This window comes from Ceratosolen solmsi, unplaced genomic scaffold (assembly GCF_000503995.2).
Source record: "Ceratosolen solmsi marchali unplaced genomic scaffold, CerSol_1.0 scaffold33, whole genome shotgun sequence".
Lineage (NCBI taxonomy): Eukaryota > Metazoa > Arthropoda > Insecta > Hymenoptera > Agaonidae > Ceratosolen > Ceratosolen solmsi.
The window spans coordinates 2030718-2058181 of NW_011948438.1; the positions used below are offsets into that span (position 1 = coordinate 2030718).

Consider the following 27464-nt stretch of genomic DNA (forward strand, 5'->3'; position numbering starts at 1 on the left):
CTGATTGTTATCTTCATCTACACTATTATCTTGATTTACACTATGTTCATAATTTAGCTGTGTCCTAGAAATTTCTGTTCTTTCGTTTACATTTATTATTTCCGTATTCACTCCGTTACTATATGCAGCGTAAGTATTCATTTCACCAGAATTTGCCACTGCATCTTCCACGGGTTCTATAGAATTCTGTTCTTGGTCGTATTCCTCGTCTTCCCAATCGGCTGATGCATCGTAACGAATATGACCGGTGGGTTTTTCTTGATTAACGGTAGGTTTCTGGTTGCTGATATATACAATTTGCTGGAAATAATTTTTATTTTCAATAATAATTTTAACATTTACTTTCCTATCGTTGAATATAGTTTACTCCTGACTTTTCCAAAAGCAACAAACGCTTCTTTCAAATTTCAATTAGAATTTTGCTTCATTCCTCTATTAAAATAACAGCATAGAAAAGGTAGAACTTTGTTTTATTTCAATTATTTTCGTTTAAGATCATTGGATCTCTTATGTTTTAGCATTAAATTTATGTATAAATATAATATTAATATTTATTATGATATTATAAAGACAATGAAATTATGCACTGCTCAAATGGCTTGTAATGTTCACATAATAGATGTCCTTAAATTTACCGTTGAAATAATATTAAACAAAAAAAATTAATCTTTACCAAACTTTTACCTTTGTTTAAAGCAGTAATTAAATTTCGGATTCACTTACCGTGCCAAACGAATCTATTACTTTAGGATTTTATCCCTGAACCCTAACCCAATAGACTTATCTTACATTTGCAAATTATATTATTTTCTTTAAAATACCAAATTAATTTTCTCTAAGCATTACGAAAGCCCTTGGGGATCACAATATCTTACAGATGGAGACAACAACCTATTACTTTATCTCAATTTAAAATTTTATTTGCATTTGTTTCTAACAGTGCTTCAACGAAGCTCGTTCAACTTTAATGTCCGACAACCGTCTTTAGCTATTTTAAAATCATTCTCTGGCACGCTACACTCTCGACAAAACCATCCCACAAAACACAAACTGAAAACTGCACTCCTGGCGTTACCTTACCGACAAAACGCACGATCAATAATGGATTAGAACTTTCCACTCTAATTAAAACTCGAAATACACCACTCCGATACTTAACCTTTTCCTTAGAGTCACAGCTACTTTCTTGAGGCACGTACAAGCCATTAGTCTTTTGCAAAAAATGCTCCTCCTCGACCTCCTGAACCTCTTGAACTTCCTGCACCTCCTGAACCTCCTGCACCTCCTGAACCTCCTGAACCTCCTGAACCTCCTGAACCTCCTGAATCTCCTGAACCACCTGAAGCTCCTGAACCTCTTGGATCTCCTCCTCCTCCTCTTCCTCTACATGTTCTATATCCTCGATCTCTTCTACATCATCCGTCCCATCGTCGATCTCCTCTATCTCTTCGATAATTTCTACGATCTCCTCTATCTCACCATCTTCGCACTCCTGATCCACCTCCTCCTCCTCCTCCTCCTCCTCCTCCTCCTCCTCCTCCTCTTCCTCCTCCTCCTCCTGCTCCAAAATAATCTCTTGTCCATCGACCACTTCTTCCAACATCTTTGTTACATTTGCGCTATCCTCCATTTTCCTCTCTCAGTCTCTCTTTCACTCTCTCTCTCTCTCTCTCTCTCTCTCGTTCTGGATTACCTCAGTTCATTCCAAAGAACCATCCAGCTTCGCTACTCTCTAAATGACTTTCATCATCGTGTCGTTCGTGTCAGTGGCACTAAAACTCCAGGCATCTGCCAACAAAAAGTAACGCAGAGTCAAACAACATCCAATGCGAGATACCACCCACGGTCGCCCGTCACCCTCTGGTCGCGCGATTCACCCTTCCCTCGGGTCTTCATAAACGATCGCCGCAAGCCCCGCTAATATCCCGATAACAGCGGACCTCCTCGCATTAACGCCATGCCCATCGTTATTACACCGTGACTACGAAAAACCTGCGGCAATCCTCGCCCCAAGCGCTACGACAACAAAGCTCCACATAACCCAACCATCGACAAGCGACTCATCTGCCGATGGTCCAACCACCGGAGGTAACGTCGCGCAAACCCACGCGCCACGCGTTACTTATCGCTGAGCTTTGGCACGAGGAATTACGGCGGCTTACGACGCGATAAGCGGCAGTCTCTGCTCGTCCCCAATTTATCGCTGAGCCGTTGTGCATCGAGGCTCGCGGGTCCCCGCTGGTGTTGCTTTGTTTACAACGATATGTCGAGGCGGCGACAGCGATGCGAAGGAGGGGTTGGTGACGCGGGGGTGTCAGGCCCCGAAGGTGTTTTGCCACCGCGATGTAGCGAGGGTAAAGATCGCTCGATCCTCGGCGGCCTCGGCCGTTAAACGGAGACGACACGCCAAGGTGCAAGTGGGACTAGGACGAGGGGTATTGGGGGAGGGAGGGGAGAAGGGTGGCGAGCTAACGCGCGCGCGCGCGCTCAAAGTTCTCGACGATCTTAACCTGGCGAGCGTCCGCGACGAAAGCAGTAACGTCGAGGGACTGCCATGCGGAGTCCAGCGATCCAGCTACTACCCGGCGATCCGGCGGTCCAGCCACTCGGCGGCAAGTCCGGGGCGCGGGTCAAGTTGCGCCGTTGAGGGCCGCTGTCGAGTCCCACCGTCGGTACGCGATCGCTACTTTTCCTTTCCTCGCGGACTTATCAACGGACAGCAAAATGGCCACGGGCGTTAACTGGGCCGAACGCCGACGCCGCCTACCGCGCTGCGGCTCCAGATGACGATCGTGAGCGAGCGATGGAGGCGCGACATACGCTGCCTCCGGGTCCATCCAATCCTCCTCCCCCGAACGTCAGTCAGCCAGCTCAATTAGCCGATTAATATGGCGCGGGTCCGAGCTCGTCCGGCCTCCCTCCTCACCTCACACCACTGCCACGCTCCGTCACGTTACCTTGCCTTGCCTTGCCTTGCCTTGCCTTGCCTTGCCTTGCCTTGCCTTGCCTTGCCTTGCCTTGCCTTGCCTTGCCTTGCCTTGCCTTGCCTTGCCTTGCCTTGCCTTGCCTTGCCTTGCCTTGCCTTGCCTTGCCTTGCCTTGCCTTGCCTTGCCTTGCCTTGCCTTGCCTTGCCTTGCCTTGCCTTGCCTTGCCTTGCCTTGCCTTGCCTTGCTACGTCATAATACATTATACTACATGGCTGCATAGTTTACCATTAGCATCATTTTTTCCCCTCCATTCTATTTCATTGAATGCGCCACTAGCCAACTACTTTTACCGCGTCCCTCATCGTATCTTAACATACGCTTACTCTATACATCTCTTTATTTACGGTACGCTATAAAACGCTACGGTTTTCTATGTGGAACGTCGTGTACGCAACACCACTACCATCGCCACCGCCACGGCCGTCGCAGGCGCCACCGCCGCGACCGTAAACACCAACACCAGCTTCGCCACCACCAACGCTACCAACGCCAACGTCCGCCAACATCCAACAATGTCCAGCTGCAGCTATCGCCAGCGGGCACATTATCCGTGCATTTAACACCTATGGTCGTGAAATTTTGCTGCTCGGTCGATACACGCGGGACAAGCAAGGCGAGGACCTCGGGCCGGGAAACTCCGCTACTTTCCAATCATATCTACCGTTACTCGCACCGGCTAAGCGACGCTCCCGCGCATCCAATTCCCCAATTCCAACATCCCGCTCCCCTTCCGCCCCCTAACTACATCGCCGACACCTCCCCCCCCCCCCCCCCCTCTCTCTCTCTCTCTCTCTCTCTCTCTCCACTCGTTTCCAATATCTAGTGCACCTTACGGGACTCGACGACCTTTCGACTGGCTTTCCAGATGACGACGAACGACGACGCGCCACCACCCGACGGCCGATAATTCCAGTTCTCGGCCGAAACTAGTCGCGCTCGTTACCTTCGTTCGACGCTCCTCGCGCATCTTCACGCATCTCGCTTTTCGCTCTTACCCTCCTCACCTCGACGTCCGTCACCATGATAATTCCCGATCGTCTCGACCTCACCGGCCGGCCAGCGACGCCGCTCAGTCCCAGTACCGTTTTCTCGGCCTCCGAGCTCAACAATTAATTGCATATTAAACAAATCATGATAAGAGCGCTCCTCTTTCATGCGCCTACTCTCCTCGCTTCTCGTTTTTTACGAAGATCTCTCTCTCTCTCTCTCTCTCTCTCTCTCTCTCTCTCTCTCTCTTTAACCCCCACCCCCTTCCAATCGAGTCAACGCGTCGCCTGCTGCTGCTCGTTTCCTACCTCGTGTGCAATAACGCGGAGGCTCCAAGGGTGCACTACTACTCTATTCGAAGCCACAAGCGTCGTCGACCGTCTCGGCGTCCTCCCGAATCCGGGAACGGGGGGCAGCACACTGGAGGCTACTCTCGCGCGTTTCCACCAATTCCACACGGCGGGGACCGTCGGCCCGCACTCTAGCGCCACGCTTCTTCCTCCACCTTCTCCAGCCCAATGCCCGATGCGTTGCCGCCTGGCTTTTTACGTGAATAATGCACGTGCGACGATCCTTTGCCGCCTCCTTTGCGTCAATAATAACGACAACAAATTCTTACGACAACCGTACTTTATTACAAGCTGCCTTTACCATCTATTTATTATTGGGCTTGGATTCGCATAATCGACCCATAAAATTTTACCAAAAAGCACTCGTTGCTAATTCTAATGCAATCACAGTGGGCCGCTGTACTTTGTAATATGCCGCTCGATCGTTATCTTTTTGGCTTTATATTGTATAGGTGTGTGCGAACGTGCACGGACGCCTCGTCGTCGTGCGCGATGCGATAACAATGGATAATCCAATGCTATTATGTATGCGCATCACGACTTGGCAAACTTAAAAGTCCTGATGATTAGCGAAGTGGCCACGTCCCTTCGTACGTTTACGTTGGCCGATAAAGCGTAACGGAGGCAACGAATCGAGCTTGGGAATGGGAAAATAGAGAGGAGCTATTTTGAGAGAATCTTTGCTGATAATGCGAGACGATGATAATAAAGGCGTCGCACGACGAAAATGTCGGCTAAGCAGCGTATAACGAGTGAAAGAGAGAGGTGCGAGACGACAAAATCGGCGTGAAACGTGACATTGCGATCGGCAAGGGGGTTAGGGAGGGGGTGTTGGGCAAAAACGGCGAAAACTCTGGGATTAATGGACAAATGTAAAAGTAAGTCATTGTGCGGTGAATATTTGCCGACGGCGGGTGCGCATTGGCACAAGGCCGATTCTCTAATTCGCGCTCAAAGTCGCAAACGAGTGACAATTTGGTTGCAAATAATAAAGTTATAACGACACGCCACCATTAATAATAATTATAATTACAATTGATGGAAAGTGCTGGATCGTGCGTTTGATTTAGGCCATTGGTTGTTGAGCGCAGTGTTCAAGCAGGTAACTCCAGTTACGATAATCGGAAGAAAATAATTATAATTAAGCAAACGTTCGATATTTTTAGTCAATCTATATCTGTAATAATAGACATTGAATGAATCATTGAATTTGGAAAAATTCTTCGTTGTTTTATCTATTTTTCATGTGGTGGTGGTGGTGGTGGTGGTGGTGGTGGTGGTGGTGGTGGTGGTGGCGATGGTGGCGGTGGTAGTAGGAGGGACAGGGGGGTATGTGCGCGCGTGTTTCGTTGTAAAGGTAGATAATAGATATAGAATAAAAAAAATTGACGTTAGAACTCTGAGTTGATAGATTGAATTTAATATTTGTCCAGTGTTTAATTTAAATTTCAAAGACATTTCGAAACATTTCTTCTTCTTGTTCTTCTCTCTCTCTCTCTCTCTCTCTCTCTCTCTCTCTCTCTCTCTCTCTCTAATGGGAATACGTAGGTTGCAAGTATCTATTATTCTTATCGATAGTCTTAAAAATAAGTGAATAAATTTTCATCTTCATATGTCCTAAATATTATCTGATATTGTACAATCTTTATACTATCGGAAGTTTCTATCGATAAAAAATATCAAATTCAGTACAAATTTTAACGATTTAACCAAAAAAACGTTTCTTATTAAAGTTAAACGATACTAAACGCAATGGATTCGATCAATGTGCTATGCTCTTTAATATAAATTTGACAGCATTTTGATGCAAGACTTATCAATTTTCACTTTTAATCTTAATAGCTTTTAGGATGAAAGAGAGTTCGTTAAACTAAAAATTAAATAACCTTATTTCGACTTATTGCGATGATTTATGTTTGTATAAAGTCATTACTTTGTTACATTTCAATTATTAAACGGAGTGTTAAATAAATAAAGGAATGAGAAATTTTATCGCCCTCTCGGTTTTATTTCTCCCGTAATTGTGCACGCACTCGTTAGAATAAATATAGAAAAAATATCTAAAATTTTACTAGATTAGCGATAATTCAGTAGATTCAATTTGGTTTAAATTTTAGTGAACGATAAAAATTTTATATAAATCCTATAAAATAATACAAATTTTTAATGTTTCGAATATATATTGGATATCTCGTATTGTTTCTGAACATTATTGATCTTTTTTCAATATATTATTCTTATTATCGTTGATTTAGAAAGAAAATGAAGAAGAACTTGGCCATTCTGTATTGAAGAATACAACTTATATTAAAGATCGTCGTCGTCGTCGTCGTCGTCGTCGTCGTCGTCGGTGTCGTCATCATCGTCGTCATCGTCATCATCATCATCATCATCATCATCATCATCATCATCATCATCATAATAATCATCATAATCATCATAATCAATATTACTATTATTATTATTATTACTATTATTATTATTATTATTATTATTATTATTATTATTATTATTATTATTATTATTATTATTATTATTATTATAGATGTGGCTGAGTGGTTTAATCGATAGTTGGAAGAATGATAGGATCGTTATTTATATAATAATGCTAACAGTAGTTACGATAATACAGTGGAGCCGTAGTTAGCATAAAGTACCACATTCTCGGATTACCGAAATCAGCAAATGAAACATTCCGACATGACTTTTAATACTTCATAATTATAATTTGCCTTATTATGATGAAATTTCATTGAAAAATCTCGAGTTAGGAGATTAATTAATAATGATTGCACGATCGTTCGCTTTAAATTATTTTTATATTTGTAAATTTATAAATTTCATTGACGATACTGCCGATTTTAAACGACTAGGGGAGACAAAGAGTACTTAAATGTCATTTGATAAACCACACAGTAGAACAAAATTCAGCAATATTTCAAAATCTATTAATATTTGTTATATCTTAAAAGTATTGGTTACCACCTACCTATATTGCATAACAATAATCTTTGAACTAAATAAATATATGAATTATCTGTTATAAGAGAAATATTATTGATGGATTGGTGATGATTTTATATTTCGAATGTCTTTAAAATTAATTTGAAATTGCTGATAAAGAAATGAAAATAAATTTAAAAATCCGTTCTTATTATCAGATGAATTAATTATTAGATGGTTTACAGGCAACAGAATCATAATTTGGTTATTATTAATTGGCCAATCGTCATCTGCCATCTAATTAATTGTGCGATTCTCTAATATTTGTGCTGTTTACTTAATACCGCCTACACTTCCCTTTTGACCTCTCAAATATTTTGTAAAGTTCTATATTTTTTTATAGGGTTGACGAATCTCAAAATATAATCAATAATTAATCGATGGTTTCCCTTAAACTACATTAACAGCATAATTTAGCTAATGAAACTATATATGCATTGGTGCGTCCTAACGTTATAACGTGAAATAGAAACGATTGATGACGGGTAATGGTTTATTATAATTTTAATAACAGATGGCAACGTTTTAACAACGACCATTTTACTTTAAACCGTAAATATAAATATGGAATAGACAATATTTAATATATTAAAATTAATAGTTACGTCAATTACGAATGTATTCTTAAAGCGTTGTCTTTGCAATCGTTTTTTTGTTTTCTTTAGATTTTTTGAGCAATGAATTGAGTTTATTTAGCAGAAGAAAACTACTATTTTTTAGTAGCTTGTATCAATAAACTAATACGACACGATTCGTCGATTCATTACTAATCATAGTTTTTGGAAACTTTTGCTGACAATTATTTTGAATTAAGCATAGAAAACTGCCAAATGCCAATGAATTTTTATATAATTGATAATGTCTCATGGCTTTTTATAATCTAACGGGCTAACGGCAAATATGTTAAGCACACCGATTAAATTATATTTTTAAAAATTCTACACAATTGCAGAAATAAATACTTTGATTGTTTAAAAGTAACTACACTGTTGTATGATATATAAAAAAAAAAAAAAAAAAAACCAAAGAGGCGTATCTCCAATAAAAATTATTTCACAATTACTATTCTATAAAATAATTAAATAGCTGATCACGGAATATAACACGTATAATAATAATAATAATAATAATAATATGCATTTATGTGCTTTTGTTTTATACATTAGACAATTGTTTAAAGTTAAAGTAATCCAGTGTGGTGTACCGTCAGCATGTCAAATTATGGACTGAAGGTCAACATTACGTTATACCGGCTTAAAGAAGCAAACATTTTCACATTAACGTTTCATGTTTAATTTTGCAATCGCGTATTTCAAGTTCATCTTTACGACCTCGTTTTTAGCACTCTGCTTTAACTTTTACATTTGTAATTGTTTAATTACGATAAAAAAAAAATTGATCTTTAACAGGGATAATATTGTACAAATATTAAATTAAAAAATAAAAAAAAACCTTACAATCATTTACGTATAAGTACGGCAGCACACTTCGTTAGTAAGTAAGTTTATTTAATAATTATTAAATAATTTAATTAACATGGCTCGAGTACTACATGTAGTATATCGCTCAAACACGTGCATCTCAATCTAATTATTCACCCAGCAGGTACAATTACGTTATTCTAATAATGTTCGACGGAGTTGTCAATAGTGGAAGCGAGTTTACATGTATTACCTGGCTTCTGACGTGCATCAACTTTAACGTTTATAATTGAAAACCTATTAATTCAGATAAAGATAGATGGATCAAATAACAGTATTGTGTAATCAGTTGTACGATAAGACCGTGATCGAATGCTCTCCTTTGAGAAATGTCTTTGAGAATGATACAAGACGAATATAAATAAGAAATAAATTACAACTAATAGTATATCATTATTGTGTGCACGCTTTCGGCAATATAATTTTTTTTTTTTTAAATTGTAATTAATCATTTGGATTTCTGCAAAAATTATTACTTTTTTTAACTAAACCAACTTTATGAATTCTATGCGATAAACGATAGCGAAGCAAAAACCATAAAATTTAAATTGCAGATTATCATGACGTAATTATCATACGAGACTACGTATTATTTAAATAATTTTTTCACTTATTTTTTTAATAATATATGTTTTATTTTTTGATAAATTAAGTTTTACATAGTCATTTCATTTATCGGCATATAGTCGTTCTAGTAGAATGAATAAAACAAACTTGGCATTATATAAATATCAATTACAAAGGAATATTAATTCGTATTGATTAAGTGAGTGAAAAACAAAAAACAAAAAACAATAACAAAAATAAAAACAAAACGAACTTGAATAAGAAAAATAAAACTCGCGTATTTTTTAAATATTTATTTAAAAACCAAAAGTAATTGCTCGTGTTATAATTTATTTTATATTGTCGCATCTGTACATAGCACACGTTAACAATTAGAAATTATATTTAAAAATATTTATTTAGCGTACGCTATATAATTAACTACTTTATATTTGATCATTATGTATAAATTTTATGAATTCCAATGTGTTTTGATAACAATTTATATTATGAAGTTTCATTTTTATAAGAATAAGAATATATATATATATATATATATATATATATACATTTTTCATATTTACATTTATTAAAATCTATTTCTTCATTATATTTTTAATTTCTATAATAATTAATGCTATTATTCATTATATTAATTTATATTGAAACATGTTTTTTTTTGTTGAACATTTTTTTAAATTTAATACAACCCTCACATTAATAATAATAGCTTATCATTGATTTATAAAATTATCATCATTCACTTGATACGAATGAATAATATACGATTTATGAATTTCTTTCTTAATCTATTATACATTATCAGTCAATAATTAAAGCTTAATTTGACATTTGCTATAAGTTAATGAACCATTAAAGTCTATTCTTTATAATTTATACTATTTACTTGAGTCTCAACTACCACCGACTCTAACTCAACGAATGTAGTAATTAGTTGATTGCGTTTGTTGTATTGAGACGTTGCACTTATATTTAATAATATATATTATTTATTTTGCGCTTGTATTATCATTGTAGGAAATTAAAAGTGTAACGAAATAGTAATTACGTATATGGATAATAGTATGGTATGCAATATACAATCATGTATTTAAACATGCATATTGAACAAATGATAATTAATGTATTTTTGATAAAATTATTTTATGAAATAAAACATTATTCGTTATTAAAAATCAAGAATGACTATCCATAAGAAGAAACGTCTTATCTTTACAAAGGGTTGAGGACGCATTAGATGCATGAAATTTGGTATCACAATTATTAATGGTTGATTAATGGTTGCGTGTGTGTGTGTGTGTGTGTGTGTGTGTGCGCGCGCGCGCGCGCGCCAAGTTTATCTACGCATGATATATTAAGTAAGTTACGCCCTTAACCATAGATTATTTAATATAAAAACATATTATGAAAATCATTTTCAATCATTTTCTTCTCGACATACAATACAATAATGTAGTGGATAATTATCTGGTAACAGCATTTCCGACATGCGAGTACAGAGACGATATCTGAAATGAAATTTCCAAGCGATTTTTAATACCCCAACCAATGGCAATCTTTGATGAATATTAAAATCAAGTCTCTCTCTCTCTCTCTCTCTTTCTCTTTCTCTCTCTCTCTCTCTCTCTCTCTCCCTTCCTCCTCCCACTCACACTCTTACAAAAGTCGTCACTTTCTTTATTCTTTATTCTTTGTTCGAATATACAAGGATAAATGCACGTGTCATTGTTTTATCGAGTATATTTCTTTGGTTAATAATTTAATTGTTCAGCGACTTTCGTAACACCTTGAATTGAAGCCTTACCTCGACACATTTCTTCGATCATGATATTTTCATTATCCATATCGATCGTTTCCAAGTAAATGCATCTGGAAAGGAGAGTATGCATTTATGCATTTAAGCGAAGATGAATATCATATCTCTAAATCCAAGTACTTGGCTTGGCTTGCGACACCGGCTCGTCACCACCATTTATGTATTATTCTCTCTCCCCTCCCCAATCACTATCTCTCTCCGCCTTCGCATGCCAGCAAAATCTTGTCTTCTGCAGCAGCAGCAGCAGCAGCAGCAGCAGCAGCAGCAGCTTCAGTGGCATTGGCGAGTAACAGCAACATTAGAAAGACAGTAGAAACTGTCAACTTGTCCATTAATTTCGTTAAATATAGTTGTCAATTTATCCTTTATGCAGAAATTTAAGCTCCCGATGGTTGGATTTATCGAGTTCGTGCATTTATTTCAGGCGATATAATAATGATGTGGCCACGTTGATACTAGTGTAATCAAATTGGGTTGCCAGTCTACAGCGATAATATTAGTTTTGTAATGTAAGCCAGTGTCCTTTATTTAACTCAACAACATTACGAATCGAGTTGTGAATTATTGCAAAACCGCCTTGAGAGAATTTCGATTCGAGCAATATCTACATTGCGCGATTCGCAGGCTCACGAAGCTAAAAGTACTTTAGAGTCGCTTATTTTCTTTTCTTTATTTTCATGAACGGTCGACCTTCGATTTCTAACTAAAGAATAATGTGTAAAAACAACTATGGAGCAGCCGAAGATGCGATGCTGCGTTAAGGAGTTGGATCTTACGTTGCAGCCTCGCATTGCACCGAGATACAAAAGTTGGCTACCTCTTGCTACACAACAGGTGACCGAACCTTTGTTGACCTTTCGTTACTTTTCCTTCTCATTATATCTCTCACTCTTCTCTCTCTCTCTCTATCTCTCTCTCTCTATATCTCTCTCTCTCTCTCTCTCTCTCTCTCTCTCTCTCACTCTCTCTCTCTCTATTTTGCATCAATTTACATTGATGTAAATTTGTGGTAATTCACCGAGCGTTTGAAGTCCCAGCTAGTGTTGCCTTATAATCGTTTACGTTTGCTATATTCTTTATCGTAAGAAAATTAAAGCAACGTTGGTCAACGAGTCAGTCTTGGTTCGCCTTGGCTTAAATAATATTTCACATATTTTATATTAAGTACACCGATGAATGATTAACGGACTGATGTAAAGTTAATGTTCAAACTTATTGGAAACTTTATTAGACGCTCTTTAGAATATTTATCAATCTACGATCGATCATGAAACTGCAAATGCTCTAGTCACTCAGTCGCAAGCGTGGAATAATAGTATAATTTACTTTTTTCTATGCTTTCTTAATGTCTGTCTTAAAAAAATTCCAATCTTAATGATTGGATAATCTTATAAGATCAAAATAATATAAAAATTATTTGCCCTTTCTAATTTATGTTTTTTTCTTTTAAATAATCTCTTTAGCTTCGTCTGAGGAATTTGATTCAGATTGTTGGATATCAGTTAAAAATAAATAATAAGCGAGAGAAATGCTGGTTTTATTATACGATGCACAGGACGAGTATGTCCTCTCCTTTATATACGAGCGAACCTATAGACAATAGTAGTCCGAGATGGGCGAGTCTGGAAGTGCCTACTCTGCAAGGTACAGGTCATTCGAATGCAAGCGGTGAGTCTGTCAATATAAAATTACAGGTTAAATAATATTCTATATGGTCGCATTATGCTTGTTTCATTTGATTTTCTCTTTCGTATAGAAATCATTATAAGGCTATGGAAAAGAACCGTTAAAGAAGATCTATCATCGGATATTACCGAATTTACTTGGGGCATATCATTTACAGGACTGACTTACATAGGATCAAAGTTATCGAACAATTTGGAAACATTTCTCCATGAGAATTCGTTGGTCTTTCATTTTCACGGTGGTTTCTTTGCACCACCCTTTTGCCTCGTTACCAATCCTGATTCTAAAAGATTCCTCGTCATGGGTGTTAATTCGTTTGAAGTTAAAGACAGTTACACGGTTAATAAACTCAGTAGTTTAAGAAGTAAAATGCAAGCACTGAAGCAACAAATTGATTCCGTACAAAATTTAAGGGAGCGAATAGCATCCGGAGAAAGTTTAATAGTTCCAAAGTATCCACAGTCGTCGTTGAATAGATTGTTTCAACCGAAAAAAGTGAGCAGAGAAAAGAAAGCCGAAATTGTCAGGATACGCAAGGATTTAGAAGTAGCTAAGTTTAGAACTAAACTGTTAGAACAAGAGAGAGTAAGGAAGATGGGAGAAATTCGGATGCTAAATCAGTGCCATTCTGACTTAATGGAAGAAAATCAAGATCATGGTATAACCCATAATATCCAGCGACATAACCCTTCAATATTTTTACTGTCCGCGCTACTGTTCTGCTTTGAAGATTCGCCAAATTCTGACATTTTTATTAATTCTGTTGTAGGATCTAATCTCATGAATCGATATCGAGAACTTAATAAAGACATAGAAAGATTGTATGAATGGCGACAGAATCACATCGATTCTAGAGAAACATATATTCAAACAACCGCACGCCTTGCTCACCGCCGGAGGCAGCTTATCACCGAGCTGAGCTTCATTTATCCTATTAATCAAGTAATTATCTTAGAATAATAATTAATTCTTTGCCAAGCATGCCCTCGAGAGGTAATAATTTTCATTGTGAATAGCAACAAGACGATAGGTTTACGATCAACGATGTGCATTTACCGGACAGTGAAAAATTAGACGGTTCGAACGATACGCAAGTGGCGGTTGCTCTTGGATTTGTTGCTCACACGACGCAAATGATTGCCAATATTTTGAACGTACCCACTAGATATCCCATTATACATTATGGTTCTCGTAGTAAGATCATCGATCACGTTACTGGAAATCTGCCAGATCCTGATCGGCAGTAAGTGTTTTGCATTCAATTCCATTACAATTTTAATCTGTGTAATCGGTGATTGATGTTACAAGAAAGATCTTTCCCACAGGTTTCCCTTATTCGCTCGAAGTAAAGATAAATTACAATTCCATTATGCGGTGTACTTGTTAAATAAGAATATAGCGCAGCTGCGATGGTATTGTGGTCTTCCGACAGCTGATTTGCGCGCTACATTACCAAATCTTTCGGGACTAATTAATGTAAAGCAGAGTCATACGTATGTCTTAGTTACTAAATATTCATTCCTCTGGATTTTCAACGCTGTATAATGCAGATGTATTTGAATTGCAGCTTGGACAGCTCGAAGCGAACATTTTCTGGCTCCTCGTTGGATGTAGACATTGGCAATAATAAAAGCAATATTTCTCTCACACCGCCAATACACAAAGTTCTATTTGAAAAATTTCACAGAACTACTCGGTCGATAAGTCACTTTAAAGGTACCAAGTCATTGCTTGGCTCCTCCCTCGATCAAGGATTAAATCAACCTGCGATGAATACTCGGCTTTTGAACAACCAGTCCAAACGAATCTGTAAATCCGAAGAAAGCGCGATTGATAATACAGTCTTGACTCTGCCAAGGAACGTGTGTAATATAAGCAGCGACGAGACTTTGAACGAGGCTATTTTTCAAAAGAGCCAGGATTCCACGAGCAGAGTTCCAAATAGCTGCAATAATTTTGAAACTAATAATATAACACTGATCGAGAGTGACATTGAAATAATGGTGCCAATGTCAGTATCAAAACCAAGAGTTAGCCCGGATAATAACGATAATCTTGCGAATACCAGACAACGGAGCTCAAATTCAATAAGTAGTTGCGAAATGGCTTTAAGCGGTAGCATAGTAGACGGAGAAGACAGTTCTAACGGCAACTCTTCCATTAAGAATGACGAATGCTGCGACGGAGTTTTTACTAGTCAAGAGAACGTTAAACGCAATACTGATAGTAAAGGCTGTTGCGCCAATGAAAATCTTAGCATTGAAAATGAAATCCTCGTTGGATCTCAAGGATCTCAAAGATCTCAAAGATCTCGGAATGAAGAATTTGATGATACTCTCGAGCGGAATTCAGGGGTCAATAAAGCAGATGATATTAGTCATTCCTTGGAACAAATGAACGATTGTGATAGCACGAGTGCGAGTTTAAAACCAAATTCGCAAGAAAATTTGATGTCAAGAGAAGATACGATGAAATGTGATAGGGAAGGAAGGTATTTTTGAGAGTTTTATGATTCTTCAATTTATCACATTTATCATTTCGCGTACGCCCGTAGACAATTTTACACATTCCATTCTCATTGTTTATCCCCCCTCCATCCCGCTCCTCGTTATAACTTTTATTTCTTATTTCTCGTTATTCCAGTCTGACGGCAGAATCTTTTCAGGCAATATCAAAGGCGAACTCAAGAAACTCTTGATGAGCAAAGTACAGGTAGATTTGAAGAAATTGCCAAAGAATTTGTAGATGAACAAGTCTGTGATTCATTGGTAAAGATTTTAAATTAATAAATAGATGTATTTCAAACCGATAATATTTATTATTTTTAAATAAAAAGTGTAGCGAATTGACGACGATTTCTTTAATAATGAATTTAGACTTTGGCAGATTTAAATTCGTTATTAAAAATATTCTTTATGCGCTTTTGTTATATTATACTTAATTTATATTTAATAATTATATTATTGAATAATTACATTTCATTTAAAGGAACTCATTGTTAAACTTACTTTGAGAATTATTACAATTTAGTACAATAGTTTCAGTGAATTTTTCCAGTGTCTGGTCCAACCGTCAATTAACAAATCATGTCGCTACATGCATTAGAGCATAAACAATGTGCTTGCAAATTGGCAGAACAAAAGATAAAAGATTTATTAGGCTTTAGTTACGTATTATGAAAAATTCATGTAGAATATATGAATTTGCAAGTTTTGCAATTGTGTTTTGGCAGAATAAAGCACCAATTATATATAGAATATTATATACTTCTCAGCGATATATCATACTTATCATTAATCAATGTTCTTTGAAATGAGCTTGGAAAATTAATTTTTTTTTATTTATTATTTGCGTTTTTTATGTCGACGATGATTAAACGTCAAACGAAAGGATGTAAAGTTATAGGAGAACAATAAAACAAGTTGGCACTCTCGAGTGAAATAAAAAATATATGATAATGAAAATATTATCGATCGCCATTGGAATGAAAAAATTAGGCTTTACTGTATAACGTTAATAATGAAACGCTTAATTATTAAAATAGTGTAAACTATATATAGCGAGTATTATTCTATGTAAATGTGTCGCATGAATTGATTCGGGATTTGGGTGCATCGAGTGATCTACAATTAGGCCGTATAAAATTTGAAATATTTTCTCCAAAATTTTGCTCTCTCGCTTAAATATACTTAAATTTAAATAGTTTCCAAACCAAGAATACATTGATCGTGAGCTTTCACTTTCATACCATCACTAATCCTTATTTCTTTTTCAGTTGCAAGATGAATTAACATTAAGCATACGCGAAGTACAAAATAAGTTAAATCCCAATGACGTCACATCGCCGACAGAGTATATGGATTCTATAAGACGAAGTTCGGAAAGCGTTTACGCACGAACCGAAGCCTTAGCGAATAAGACTACCAGTTTCAAAGTGATGAGGCCACGCTTATAAAAATGTATACAATTAAAATATTAATAATTACTTTGAAGTTATCAAGAAGGTTATTTTTTTAATTAAAAATTAGCCTGTCATTACGTCTATGTACATTAATCGCCAATAAAGCTTTGCGTTTATTTATTAAAATCAATCCTAAGTAAGAGTATTTGTCGAAGACTTGAATTTCCATCTCAAATTAATCAATGGCATTGATTAATGAATTAATGAATTGCCGCAGATGCGTGTTTATGAGAGGATTGTAAAAACATTTCATCAATGTTCTTTAATAGCTGTAATTAATAATAATACAATTATAGGCGAATATTTATCCTTGGTAATTTTATTTATTTCTAATATTAATTTATCAAGTATTGTGCATAACCTTTGATACATTCTAGTTTAAGAAATTAAATACAATCGAACATAATACTATACAATTACGCAACAAGAGCACAAGCATTTCGTTTACATTACAAAAACTTATTAGCAAAAATGACGATTTAGTATCTCATTATTTATTATAATTAGTCTAAATGGCACTGTCATTCTAAAATTAGCATCTAAAAGTGATTATTTGACTCTACAAATGTTTTTTTGGCATTTATTGCTTATCAATGGTTAATAGTTTGTTTGCCAAGAGAATGTTTCTTTCGACATATTCATACATGTACGTTTTGATAGTATTTACGGCATTAAAAAAATATTTGTACTATCTTGGATATGTCAAAAAACGAAAATACGTCAACAATTGAATTCCTTTTTCTTTTTTTTTTTGTTCATTTTGGTAATAATTATTTATATTCGAGTGGATATATACTTTGAGGAGTAGCTAGTAACTATCACAAATGCTTAATTTTTTAATAATATATTTTTCTCACATTGAATTTTAATAAATTTTACTTCAAAGTTATCATTCAGTCGTCAATAAATAGAATTCTACCCATAATTTTTATTTTGCTTCTTCTAAGCATATTATCGCTTTTAATTAAAAAATTATATGGAAGATTCTTCGATGCCTGTCAGTTTAGAACTTACTGCCCAGAGCTTATGACCCACTTCAGCATCTAATTTCTTTTTGGACGTATACACCTTACAGTCAAAGTATAAATTTCCACTTTCATTGGATAAAGCTGGATCCGTGGCGCAATGCAATACAGTCTGTGCTCCCTAAAAACAAATTAATTACAATTAATATTATCGTTTGATGATAATCACCTTGTAAATCATCGCAGGCTGCGTCAATTGCTAATGTACGTGTAACATTACAATTTGTATTTTCACATATTTACTTTACAATTCTTTCTATGTAATATAATTAAAAATATTTAAAGCATTGTTCACAGCTGTAATAATGATAACGATGTTGATGATGATGATGATAATAATAATAATAACAAACAATAATATTAGGTAAAAGTATATAAAGGAAATTCCTACCTGATTGGGGGTTCGTAAAAATAATAATGCCACTGGTGAAAATAAAATATAATGAAACCAACTTCTTTTTACGTGTCTGAATAATCCGGTGTATGCAAATCCTGGGCAAACCATATAAACACAAACACCACTATTTTCAGTTCTCCTCGCCAGTTCACTGGCAAAATAAGCGTTTGCCAATTTTGAATTACAATAACCAGGATTCATGCGGCCTTTAACCGGTAAACCTTTTTCACCATTTAAATTATTAAAATCAATGACACCCGATTCCAGCAGCTTCGACGTCACTATAACCACTCTAAAATTATATTTAACGTATATATTAAAATGCCACTCCCCGCACGCTCCTTTCTTATTTATAATATCGTTGGCTTGCTATGAAGAAATATATTTTACCTGCTGGGCGCGCACTGCTTCAATCTATCCAATAATAAATTTGTTAATAAAAAGTGCCCTAAATGATTAACTCCAAAGTGTATTTCAAATCCTTCTCTAGTTACGTCCTTGTCCTTGTCTTGTAAAGGTACATAAACGCCTGCATTATTAATTAACACATGAATTTCTGAAAAGTTTTTTAATACTTCGGCAGCAAAATGCTTAACCGACGTGAGCGAAGCAAGATCCAGTTCCATGGGAATCTAAATGTAAAAAGAACTTGATTTAATATGGGATAAATTAATGGAAGAATATTTCTTATAATGTATTTGCATATCTATGTGCAATTAGCGCTTGTAATTATAAATGTTTTTTATATTCAGCGAGCGGAGAAGTAAGTTATATACGATTATCACATTTATGCGCGATCGACTAGCTCTGTCGCTATAAAATCCCAAGAGTTTTAAGAATAAACGACATGCCACGCATATTCCTATTCCATTTAAATGCCAATTTGAGTTAGATTTTTTTTACCAATTCTGCTCCAGGTGCGTAACAGCGAATCTCCTGGACCGTGTTTTTGGCAGCTTGTAAGCTTCTACAAGCCAAAATAACGGTGGCTTTTCTTTTAGCCAGCTCTTTCACCGTTTCCTTGCCAACTCCAGAATTACTGCCAGTTACGATAAAAATACGTCCTTCTAAATTACTTTTACTCTTACATCTTCCCCAAGAGTATTCCCTGCATTTTCTCAATAGTCCAGCGATAAAAACAACTGGCAAAATGATGTAGCATAACGTAGATACCATATTTTTTATGTTTTATTCTTTGTTTTTCTTTGTTTTGTTTCTACAAAGTACTGCAATAATCAATGGGGTATATATTCTATTTAGTATTAGTGAAAATAAATCACTATAAAGTTATGCTAACAACCATGAAGACATATTCAAAAATAAAACTTTTCCTTCCTAATTTTCACTGAAACAAGCAAATATTAAAACCACATAGTTTAACCTTAATACACCACATTAAAATGGAATGTAAAAAATCGTAATTCTTTTATTGCATATCAATAAGCGCGAAGATTATACTTTAAAAGAACATATTATTTATACTATTGTATTTCTTTCTTTCTTTTTCTTTCCCACCCTCTATAACATGGAAATAACTTTTTTTTAGCCGATTACTTTTACTCTCATTACTGGTAAAACGACATACTCATTTCACGGGCGACTGCACGTAATAAGCACATACGTAAAGATTTTACTTGCAAATAACAATTAAAGCAATTTAATTCAAATGCATGTTTGTCAATTTTATATATCCTTAAGTCATGCTACTTCTCACTCTTACAGCTCGTATTTGTTTAAATGCAAATGTTTAGAAGAGCAAAAAAAGATAACAAGAAAAAATAATAACACAATAATAATAAATAAAAGAATGGGCGGCGGAGGGGGTTGATGAGGAGGGGGAGCATCAAAGTCCGGACCATTTCTTTGGACTAAACAACAAAGTATTTGCGAGCGATATAGATAGAAATGCTCTTTCATTAAAATCTTGAAAGAATTTGCCAAAAAAGATGAAAATATATTATTACTAAAAGGTAATGCTGATCAATTTATTAACTTTATTTCTAAACTACGATGATTTATTGTTCCTGAAACGCAAGATAAATGAGAAAATAATAATGACCGAGTTTGAATAAATTCGATCGACCCTTACGATAACATAACACATCGCTAATAGCTAAAGGTCTCTGTTTTATCGGGCGAATTGACAAATTATTTGTCAGGAGGTTGGGGGGAATCAATGTTACCCCATCGTAACCACTAGAGGACGCAACAGTTTTTCTTTTTTTCGGGTCATGCGCAGTCGCACCGGCGATTACCGGCAATTTCAATTTTCATTTTCAATTCCAATTTCAATTCAAAGTTCACTGCGTGTCTGGATGGTGGTGGGGTGGGGGGTGGGGTGGGGGGGGATTAAATGATATTTAGCTAACAAATTGCCGAGAAATTTACTCGCTGAGATTTACTCGCAGGAATTTTCACGAGTTTTTCCGATCGATCGTCTCGCCTGATTTGCTTATTTCGCACGCTTATTCTCATCTTCCTTATTCGAATGTCCAGCTCCGGGCAAATACTATTAAAATCCGCCAAAATGTAAAATAAAAAAATAAAAAAAAAAAAAAAAATATATCGCGCACACTTTCCCCCTTCCACGGGATGTCGTGGCGCTATTAATATTATTAGACGATGGATTTTGTGAGGATTTTGTAAGGAGAGCAAGGCTTAGATATCCATTGCGCATGTCTTAAACGAATGCACAATCTATCTAGAATTCCTGTTTGGCGTTGACATAGTTTAAGATTTATTCCCTCGACTCTGGATTGTAGGAGTTTCGAGTGAGAAGATTAGGCATTTGAAATTCCTCGAACTCTGTTATATTTTTATTATTGCAGGCGCTTCGTTATAATAATGTTATCGTCGAATGTTATTAGGGCCAGGCTGGGGCATAGCAGTAGACGTTGCTGCCCAACAACAATCGCCCAAGGAATTAATTATTGAGAACGGTGTTTTCCGTGCGTGTGATGTCCTGTGATAATTAAGAGAGAGAGAGAGAGAGAGAGAGAGAGAGAGAGAGAGAGAGAGAGAGAGAAAGTGAAATAGATAAATAAAATCAAACACACGATGACTAATAATTAATTATTAAGTCACTGGAAGAAAAAAGTAGCGAAACACAGTCGCGAGTGTAAAAAAGTGAGTAGTAAAGAGAGAGAGAGAGTGAGAGAGAGAGAGAGAGATATGATACGTTTGTATGTATATAAATATATAGATTCAGTGGCTTTTTATAGATGTGTAACGAGTATTAATGATATAATTATTATAATAGTTGGCAGCGCTCTATTTTCTTCAGTGGTGCGAGATTTTTGAAACATGTGACAACCGTGTTGGCGGGGTGAGGCGAGGGCGATGGTGTGGAGGCGCGCGCGCTATTTTGTATTGACAATAAGCTTTGTCTCTCTTTGTTCGTAGCTGCGTTATTTACGACCGGGAATTCGGCGCGTTCGCTGTGAAAAGAGTTTCATCGGCGCGGCTTTCAACTCGTCGAGATAATTCCTCGTGACCTCTTCGACCTTATTTTTTTTTCTCTTCTTTTTTCTTTTCCCTTCTTTCCTTCGTTTCGTTTTGAGAGAACAGCAATTGCGAACCTCGCGCGGCTCTCGCTCCTTTCGAACGCGTTTCGCGCGACTTTCCCTTCTCTTCTTCTCGCGACAGGTACTCGTTATTGTTATCATTGTTATTATTATCATTGTTATCATTGTTATTATTATCATTGTTATCATTGTTATTATTATCATTGTTATCATTGTTATTATTATCATTATTATTGTTATTATTGTTATTATTGTTATTATGACAAAGACGCAAATGGCGAAGGACGAGAGCGATGATCTATTGCCTGACAAAAATGCTGCCAAGGGCTTTTATGCAAAGTACGAGCCCAAAGAGATCCTCGGCAAGTAAATATCCACGTTATTTCTTTGTGTCACGTTACCTTATTTAAGTTTTGCTTATTGATATTTCTCCTCCTTCCTCCCCCCCCCCCCCCCCCCCCCCCCCCCCCCCCCCCCCAACACAGCGGCCAGCGCTCCCATTCCCCAACATCCATATCGCCCCCTCGTACATTCGATATTATTGCTGGCGAATTCGCGTATTTGGGAATTACGTGGAGGCAAACGCGCCAAGATGTTGATGCTCAAATGCGTTAACTAACCTCGTGGTTATGTAATTATTATTGACTGAAGTTTAGCCTACGATGGCTGATAATTCGAGAGGAAAGCTCGAGCGTTAAAGTTTCACTTTAGCTTTTCTCTCTCCTCTGTCGTGATCCATTCTCGTCTTTTATTAAGGTATAAGTAAGTCCCGTAAGGAGCGCGTCCGTAATTATTCCAATTGCCAATCACGAACTTTCATTGTCGAATCAATTCGCTTTTGCTAGCATTAATTTCCCATCTATACACACCAATATCAGAATAATCCATCCGAAATCATTTGTAAGTTTATTAAACTTCTTCGAGTACTTCATTTTCTTTCATTTCTTCCATTCCATCCTCCTCGTCCTTCCGTCGAATTATTAATAGCCAAATCCATAAAAAAAAAATACATTTGTTCTTCGTGTATTGGATATATATATTGTTCGTAGTTAGAGATAAGTATTAAAAGGAAAGAATGGATTGTGAAAAGGAAATGGTAAGAAGAAAGGGTCGAATTAAAGTAAATGTCGATTGTGCCTAGAGAGAGCTTTTGCAATTAGTTGTATTTGTTAAAAATTTGCCAAATTTTATAAGGCCGTTATTTTAAAATATTTCATTGTCTTGTTTTTTTTATTTTTCAGAGGCATTTCCTCGACGGTAAGAAGATGCATAGAGAAGGAAACCGGTATAGAGTATGCGGCAAAAATTATAGATATAAGCTGCGAATCTCATGACGGCGTTGATTCTCATACTATGAAAGATGCTACCATGCAGGAAGTGCAAATACTTCGTAGGGTGGCTGGCCATCCGTACATAAGTAATTTCATTTTATCTTCTTTCAAACTTAATCCCTCTACCTAACTGTTCTTTGTCACTTATAAAAATATCTTATCTATCAACAGTCGAGCTACACGATGTTTTTGAATCTAGCACGTTTATCTTTTTGATATTCGAGCTGTGTAAAAATGGAGAGCTTTTTGATTATTTAACTAATGTTGTAACGCTCTCTGAAAAAAAAACTCGCTACATTATGAGACAAGTTTTTGAAGGAGTTCAGCATATTCGTAATCAAGGAATTGTACATAGGGACTTGAAACCAGAAAATATTTTACTCGACGATAATCTTAATGTAAAAATCACGGATTTTGGCTTTGCGAAAATTTTGAAAGCGGACGAGAAGCTTTTTGGTATATCCATTATTTTCATTCGTAAAACCATTGATACGTCAATCAATAATTGCTCGTATTAATAATGCTTTTCTATATTTATATCTTAAAATACTGTCTCATTACAATATTAAGTGATATATCGATAATGTTTTGTTTTAAAGAAGTGACAGTGTGATTTGTCAAAGTTATTTATTTATTATTTATAAATTGATATTATTTACAGACCTTTGTGGTACGCCTGGTTACTTAGCGCCCGAAGTTTTAAAGTGCAATATGTTTGAAAATACAAGTGGTTATAGCTACGAAGTCGATGTGTAAGTAAATCGAAAGGAATTAATTTGCGTTAGACAAGGTGGAATTGCATCTATCGTCGCTTTTCAGGTGGGCTTGCGGAGTAATTATGTTCACTTTGCTAGTTGGCTGCCCTCCTTTTTGGCACCGTAAACAAATGTTAATGCTACGGAACATAATGGAGGGAAAATATTCGTTTACATCTCCAGAATGGGCAGATATAACGGGTACGTACTATCAGACATTATTATACATTGACATGTTTATAATAACGAATTATAATGGCATCTATTTAATGAACAATTTAGTTTTTTGCCGTTTTTTTTATTAATATAGAGTTTGGAGAAATCTTATATTAATGCGACAATTCTTATTTAACAAATGTAACCTTTTATTCTAACATTCATTATAGTATTTTAATTCTTATTTATTGTTAGTTAAATAGGTGCGTTAAAGATTTTTAAATTATAAACTTAAATTCTTTGATTATTATGAAGCTTAAAGTAGAGTAATTTGTAAAGCTGAAATTATTTTCAATATTTCTAATAGATGCTCCAAAAGATTTAATTAGCAAATTATTAGTTATCGATCCAGCGAAAAGAATTTCTATTAAAGAGGCTTTAGACCACTCATTTTTTCATACAGTGGTAAGATATACAAAATTTCATATTCTTAAGTATTTATTACGACTTAATGGTAATTAATATAATCTTAATAATAAACTAAGACAGTTAATTTTATATTCTAGGATTTTATTCTAAAATTTTTACATAAAAACTTTTATTGGATAATAATTAACTTTCTTTTGCTTATTTATTATTTATTTATTGTAGCTGTTAAGGTGCTGTACAATAATTTTGTAGTTTCAGTAATAAAAAAAAATTATGGAGTAGTCGGTTTTTATTTAAATTTATGTATGGGAATTCTAATTTAATTACTTTTATTATTTCGATATTAAAAAGTGCTTGTAGGCATTACGAAATTAGGGTTTTCAAAGAAGTACTCTATCCTTTGATTTATAAATCATTTAGAGTTGGTTGAGGAGTTTTTGGTAAAAATTTTCAAACGTAAAAATCCAAATATACTAAAAATTTTTATACAAGCATGAGGTTTTTTTTTCTTTCTTTTTTATCGTTACGTTGTATTAAAATGAAGGAGATATGAATCGTTTAATACATAACTTTTGCTTTATTCCATTTTATTTTTCGGTCTATCGTTTATAAAATACTTTGAAGTAATCATTGAAATTTTTAAAACCTAAATCCTACCTACTGATAAAAAAAAAAAAAAAAAAAAAAAAAAAAAAAAAAAAAATGTTAAGTCTATGAACTAAACGATTCTTTTGCAATAAATAAATTATAAAATTATTATGAACTGTTTAATTTAATATAATATCTATCCCTTGTCATATAATAATAACAACAAAAACAACAACAACAACAACAATCGTCGTCGTCATCATCATCATGATAATCATAATAATCATAAATATTAATATTTTCTTATATATTACACACTTATCTACTTTCACGCATACTCATATAAATTGTCAAATCATTAGCAATATTAAAAAAATTATATATCTTAATTATCTTCATGCTTCAATTCATATTTCGAATATTCTTCATTACAAACGTTATAAAGGAATAATTTAAATTATGGGTTATTTAACATTACAGCTGTGGGATCAAGATATCGCTCCTTTAAAGCGTTCACTCTCTACTAATTCACGTCGACTCAGTCGGATATCTCAATTAGCTTTGGTAATAGATCTTTTTATTTGATGGAATTTAAAAATTTTTCTTTAAAGTTTTAACCAAACATTTAGAAAAATGGTAAATCAAATTAATAAGTCCTTATTAACAACATTATTTTTATACAATATTCATGTTTAACGAGTAACTTTTTAATGTATCAATTCACTCTAATAATTAATAATTAACTGATTTTAGGTTTATTGTAATGAAGTAATTCTAATTCTCTAGGTTTAACAAAATATTTTTAATCTCCTTTTATCTGTAAACAATTAATTATGTGTGTATAGTGTTATTAATATTTATTTGTATTCGTTTTAACTTACAGACAATACAAAACTCTTCAAGACCACACTATCGATAATTAAATAAGAAAATAATTTATTCAAGATTATTATGAAACCTAATTCAAAATTAATGTTAATCTTTTGCACATTTGTCATCGATTTAAGTTTTTTATTTTTTTTTTAAGCACTAAAGCTTGTTTATCTAAATTTTCTTACGACGTAATCTTATAAGCAACATAATTAATTGAAATTGTATATTATTTTTTAGTGAGCTAATTATACTTATGTATTACATATCATTTTAAATTTCTTTATAAGAAAAAGAGAGAATAGATGCCATCGTGTATATATATATATGTATATATATATATATATATGTGCGTGTGCGTGTGCGTGTGTAAATGATTATTATCTAATCTTGTTAAAAGTCAAACAAAGCACGTGTTACATGTGTTTTGAATGTAATAATATAAATTTAATATTAATAGGAGCTGAAGGCAAAATCGTTTAACGCTAGAAAGAGTTTTCAACTTGCTATCCTGTGCGTAAGAGCAGTAATTCGAATTAAAAGACTGCATTCTACTCCCGAACCACTATCAATAAATGTAGCTTGTACGGATCCTTACAGAATCAAGGTTTTAAGAAAAGTAGGTTGTATTATGTATTTCTAAAAGCATAATTTTACCAAGTGATAACAATAATTTCAATACTACAAGATAAAAGTGAATTTAAGCATTTGAGCACTAACCAAGTTGAAAATAATATACTAATAAATGACAATTAGAAATAAATTGTTAACCATAAAGGAGATAAGTAAAATTCTCTTTAACTTTCTTAATATGTTGAAAATATTTTTTCTTTTTAATTTAAACACAATACAAATTGGCCACCAGTGTTTGCTCTCTATTAAATTTAAAAACAAAAAATAAACAGCTCCGCTTTGTAAATTTGCTCGTACTAATGTTATTAACGATACATCTCACATTCTTAAGTATTTAAAATACTTAACCATCTTACTATTCATACAAAATATTGCAATTAAATTGAAAGATCGTTTGCTCTTAATATATATTTACACGCGATTAATAGTATTCCTTGAACATTTACGAGGTAGATTTTACAATGTTATACGTACGTGCAAAACGTAAATTTTTATTAATTTTAATAAATTTTCTAGATGATTGATGGATGTGCTTTTCGAGTTTATGGTCATTGGGTGAAGAAAGGAGAAGGACAAAATAGAGCAGCTCTCTTTGAAAATGCGCCTAAAACTGATATGAAACATCTCTACGTTAATAATTTGAGTAGATAGCAAAATTAAAAACGAAAGAATGATAATGAGATTATATTAAGTTTTGAAAATTATATTTAATTTATCCCTTAGTTAATCAGTAAATTTAATAATATCTGAAATTTAGGGATTACATTGTACATAAATAATGAACGGTTGAAAGTGCACCAAAAATTTTTTTTTTTTGATACATTATTATGTTACCACGTTTTTTTTACCACGAAAATTAATTTAATAAAGTTTATCTTTAACTATTTAATATGAAAAGATAAAGAAATTATTCGTACT

The 27464-nt window shown here is 34.8% G+C and overlaps 5 protein-coding genes across 8 annotated transcripts in view; 2 read left to right on the forward strand and 3 right to left on the reverse strand.

The window, feature by feature from the left end:
- LOC105365401 (zinc finger and BTB domain-containing protein 41) overlaps positions 1-2752 on the reverse strand; it is a 5637-nt gene extending 2885 nt beyond the window's left edge. Inside the window, exons 1-3 of the mRNA XM_011503544.1 lie at positions 2511-2752; positions 1160-1788; positions 1-300 (exon numbers count right to left, since the gene is read on the reverse strand). Coding sequence (XP_011501846.1) covers positions 1-300; positions 1160-1630 — 771 coding nt within the window. The 5' untranslated portion in view covers positions 1631-1788; positions 2511-2752. The remainder of the gene's footprint in view (positions 301-1159; positions 1789-2510) is intronic.
- A 170-nt stretch (positions 2753-2922) lies between these two features.
- LOC105365403 (spidroin-1-like) lies at positions 2923-3532 on the reverse strand. Its single transcript, XM_011503545.1, has 2 exons — positions 3352-3532; positions 2923-3167 (listed from the first exon to the last, which is right to left on the reverse strand). Exons 1-2 carry the CDS (start codon positions 3530-3532, stop codon positions 2923-2925), a joined length of 426 nt encoding a protein of 141 aa, XP_011501847.1.
- Positions 3533-5248: 1716 nt separating this feature from the next.
- Uvrag (UV-resistance associated gene) lies at positions 5249-16968 on the forward strand. 4 transcript variants are annotated; one of them, XM_011503497.1, is made up of 10 exons: positions 5249-5426; positions 11901-12025; positions 12655-12859; positions 12948-13535; positions 13647-13819; positions 13894-14120; positions 14203-14370; positions 14445-15368; positions 15543-15645; positions 16653-16968. In XM_011503497.1, exons 2-10 carry the CDS (start codon positions 11921-11923, stop codon positions 16830-16832), a joined length of 2673 nt encoding a protein of 890 aa, XP_011501799.1. In that variant the 5' UTR covers positions 5249-5426; positions 11901-11920; the 3' UTR covers positions 16833-16968. The 4 variants fall into 4 exon arrangements, with proteins under 4 accessions (XP_011501799.1, XP_011501798.1, XP_011501802.1 ...); XM_011503496.1 differs by lacking the exon at positions 5249-5426 and adding an exon at positions 11471-11700; XM_011503500.1 differs by lacking the exons at positions 5249-5426; positions 15543-15645 and adding an exon at positions 11471-11700 and having other exon boundaries at positions 16653-16743.
- Positions 16969-17193: 225 nt separating this feature from the next.
- LOC105365360 (retinol dehydrogenase 11) lies at positions 17194-19480 on the reverse strand. Its single transcript, XM_011503501.1, has 4 exons — positions 19164-19480; positions 18651-18892; positions 18255-18552; positions 17194-17984 (listed from the first exon to the last, which is right to left on the reverse strand). The coding sequence occupies exons 1-4, from the start codon at positions 19434-19436 to the stop codon at positions 17811-17813; spliced, it is 987 nt and encodes a 328-aa protein (XP_011501803.1). The 5' UTR covers positions 19437-19480; the 3' UTR covers positions 17194-17810.
- A 2352-nt stretch (positions 19481-21832) lies between these two features.
- Positions 21833-27243, forward strand: PhKgamma (phosphorylase kinase gamma). The gene is made up of 10 exons (XM_011503502.1): positions 21833-21905; positions 22053-22150; positions 23026-23201; positions 23287-23571; positions 23777-23867; positions 23935-24071; positions 24394-24491; positions 25524-25607; positions 26374-26532; positions 27063-27243. The coding sequence occupies exons 2-10, from the start codon at positions 22059-22061 to the stop codon at positions 27195-27197; spliced, it is 1257 nt and encodes a 418-aa protein (XP_011501804.1). The 5' UTR covers positions 21833-21905; positions 22053-22058; the 3' UTR covers positions 27198-27243.
- The last annotated feature ends 221 nt before the right edge of the window (positions 27244-27464 follow it).

What these genes read in the sequence shown, in the direction of transcription:
- Uvrag (XM_011503497.1), top strand. Translation starts at nt 11,921, where the DNA reads ATGGAGCAGCCGAAGATGCGATGCTGCGTTAAGGAGTTGGATCTTACG. An exon ending in AGGTCATTCGAATGCAAGCG is followed by an intron (nt 12,860 to 12,947) that starts GTGAGTCTGTCA and finishes TCTTTCGTATAG; the next exon opens with AAATCATTATAAGGCTATGG. An exon ending in AACAAGTCTGTGATTCATTG is followed by an intron (nt 15,646 to 16,652) that starts GTAAAGATTTTA and finishes TTTCTTTTTCAG; the next exon opens with TTGCAAGATGAATTAACATT.
- LOC105365403 (XM_011503545.1), bottom strand. Translation starts at nt 3,532, where the DNA reads ATGTGCCCGCTGGCGATAGCTGCAGCTGGACATTGTTGGATGTTGGCG. An exon ending in GACGTTCCACATAGAAAACC is followed by an intron (nt 3,168 to 3,351) that starts GTAGCGTTTTAT and finishes TGACGTAGCAAG; the next exon opens with GCAAGGCAAGGCAAGGCAAG.
- PhKgamma (XM_011503502.1), top strand. Translation starts at nt 22,059, where the DNA reads ATGGCGAAGGACGAGAGCGATGATCTATTGCCTGACAAAAATGCTGCC. An exon ending in AGAATGGGCAGATATAACGG is followed by an intron (nt 24,072 to 24,393) that starts GTACGTACTATC and finishes TATTTCTAATAG; the next exon opens with ATGCTCCAAAAGATTTAATT. An exon ending in ACTCATTTTTTCATACAGTG is followed by an intron (nt 24,492 to 25,523) that starts GTAAGATATACA and finishes TTAACATTACAG; the next exon opens with CTGTGGGATCAAGATATCGC.
- LOC105365360 (XM_011503501.1), bottom strand. Translation starts at nt 19,436, where the DNA reads ATGGTATCTACGTTATGCTACATCATTTTGCCAGTTGTTTTTATCGCT. An exon ending in ACGCACCTGGAGCAGAATTG is followed by an intron (nt 18,893 to 19,163) that starts GTAAAAAAAATC and finishes TTTTACATTTAG; the next exon opens with ATTCCCATGGAACTGGATCT. An exon ending in AAGCAGTGCGCGCCCAGCAG is followed by an intron (nt 18,553 to 18,650) that starts GTAAAATATATT and finishes ATATAATTTTAG; the next exon opens with AGTGGTTATAGTGACGTCGA.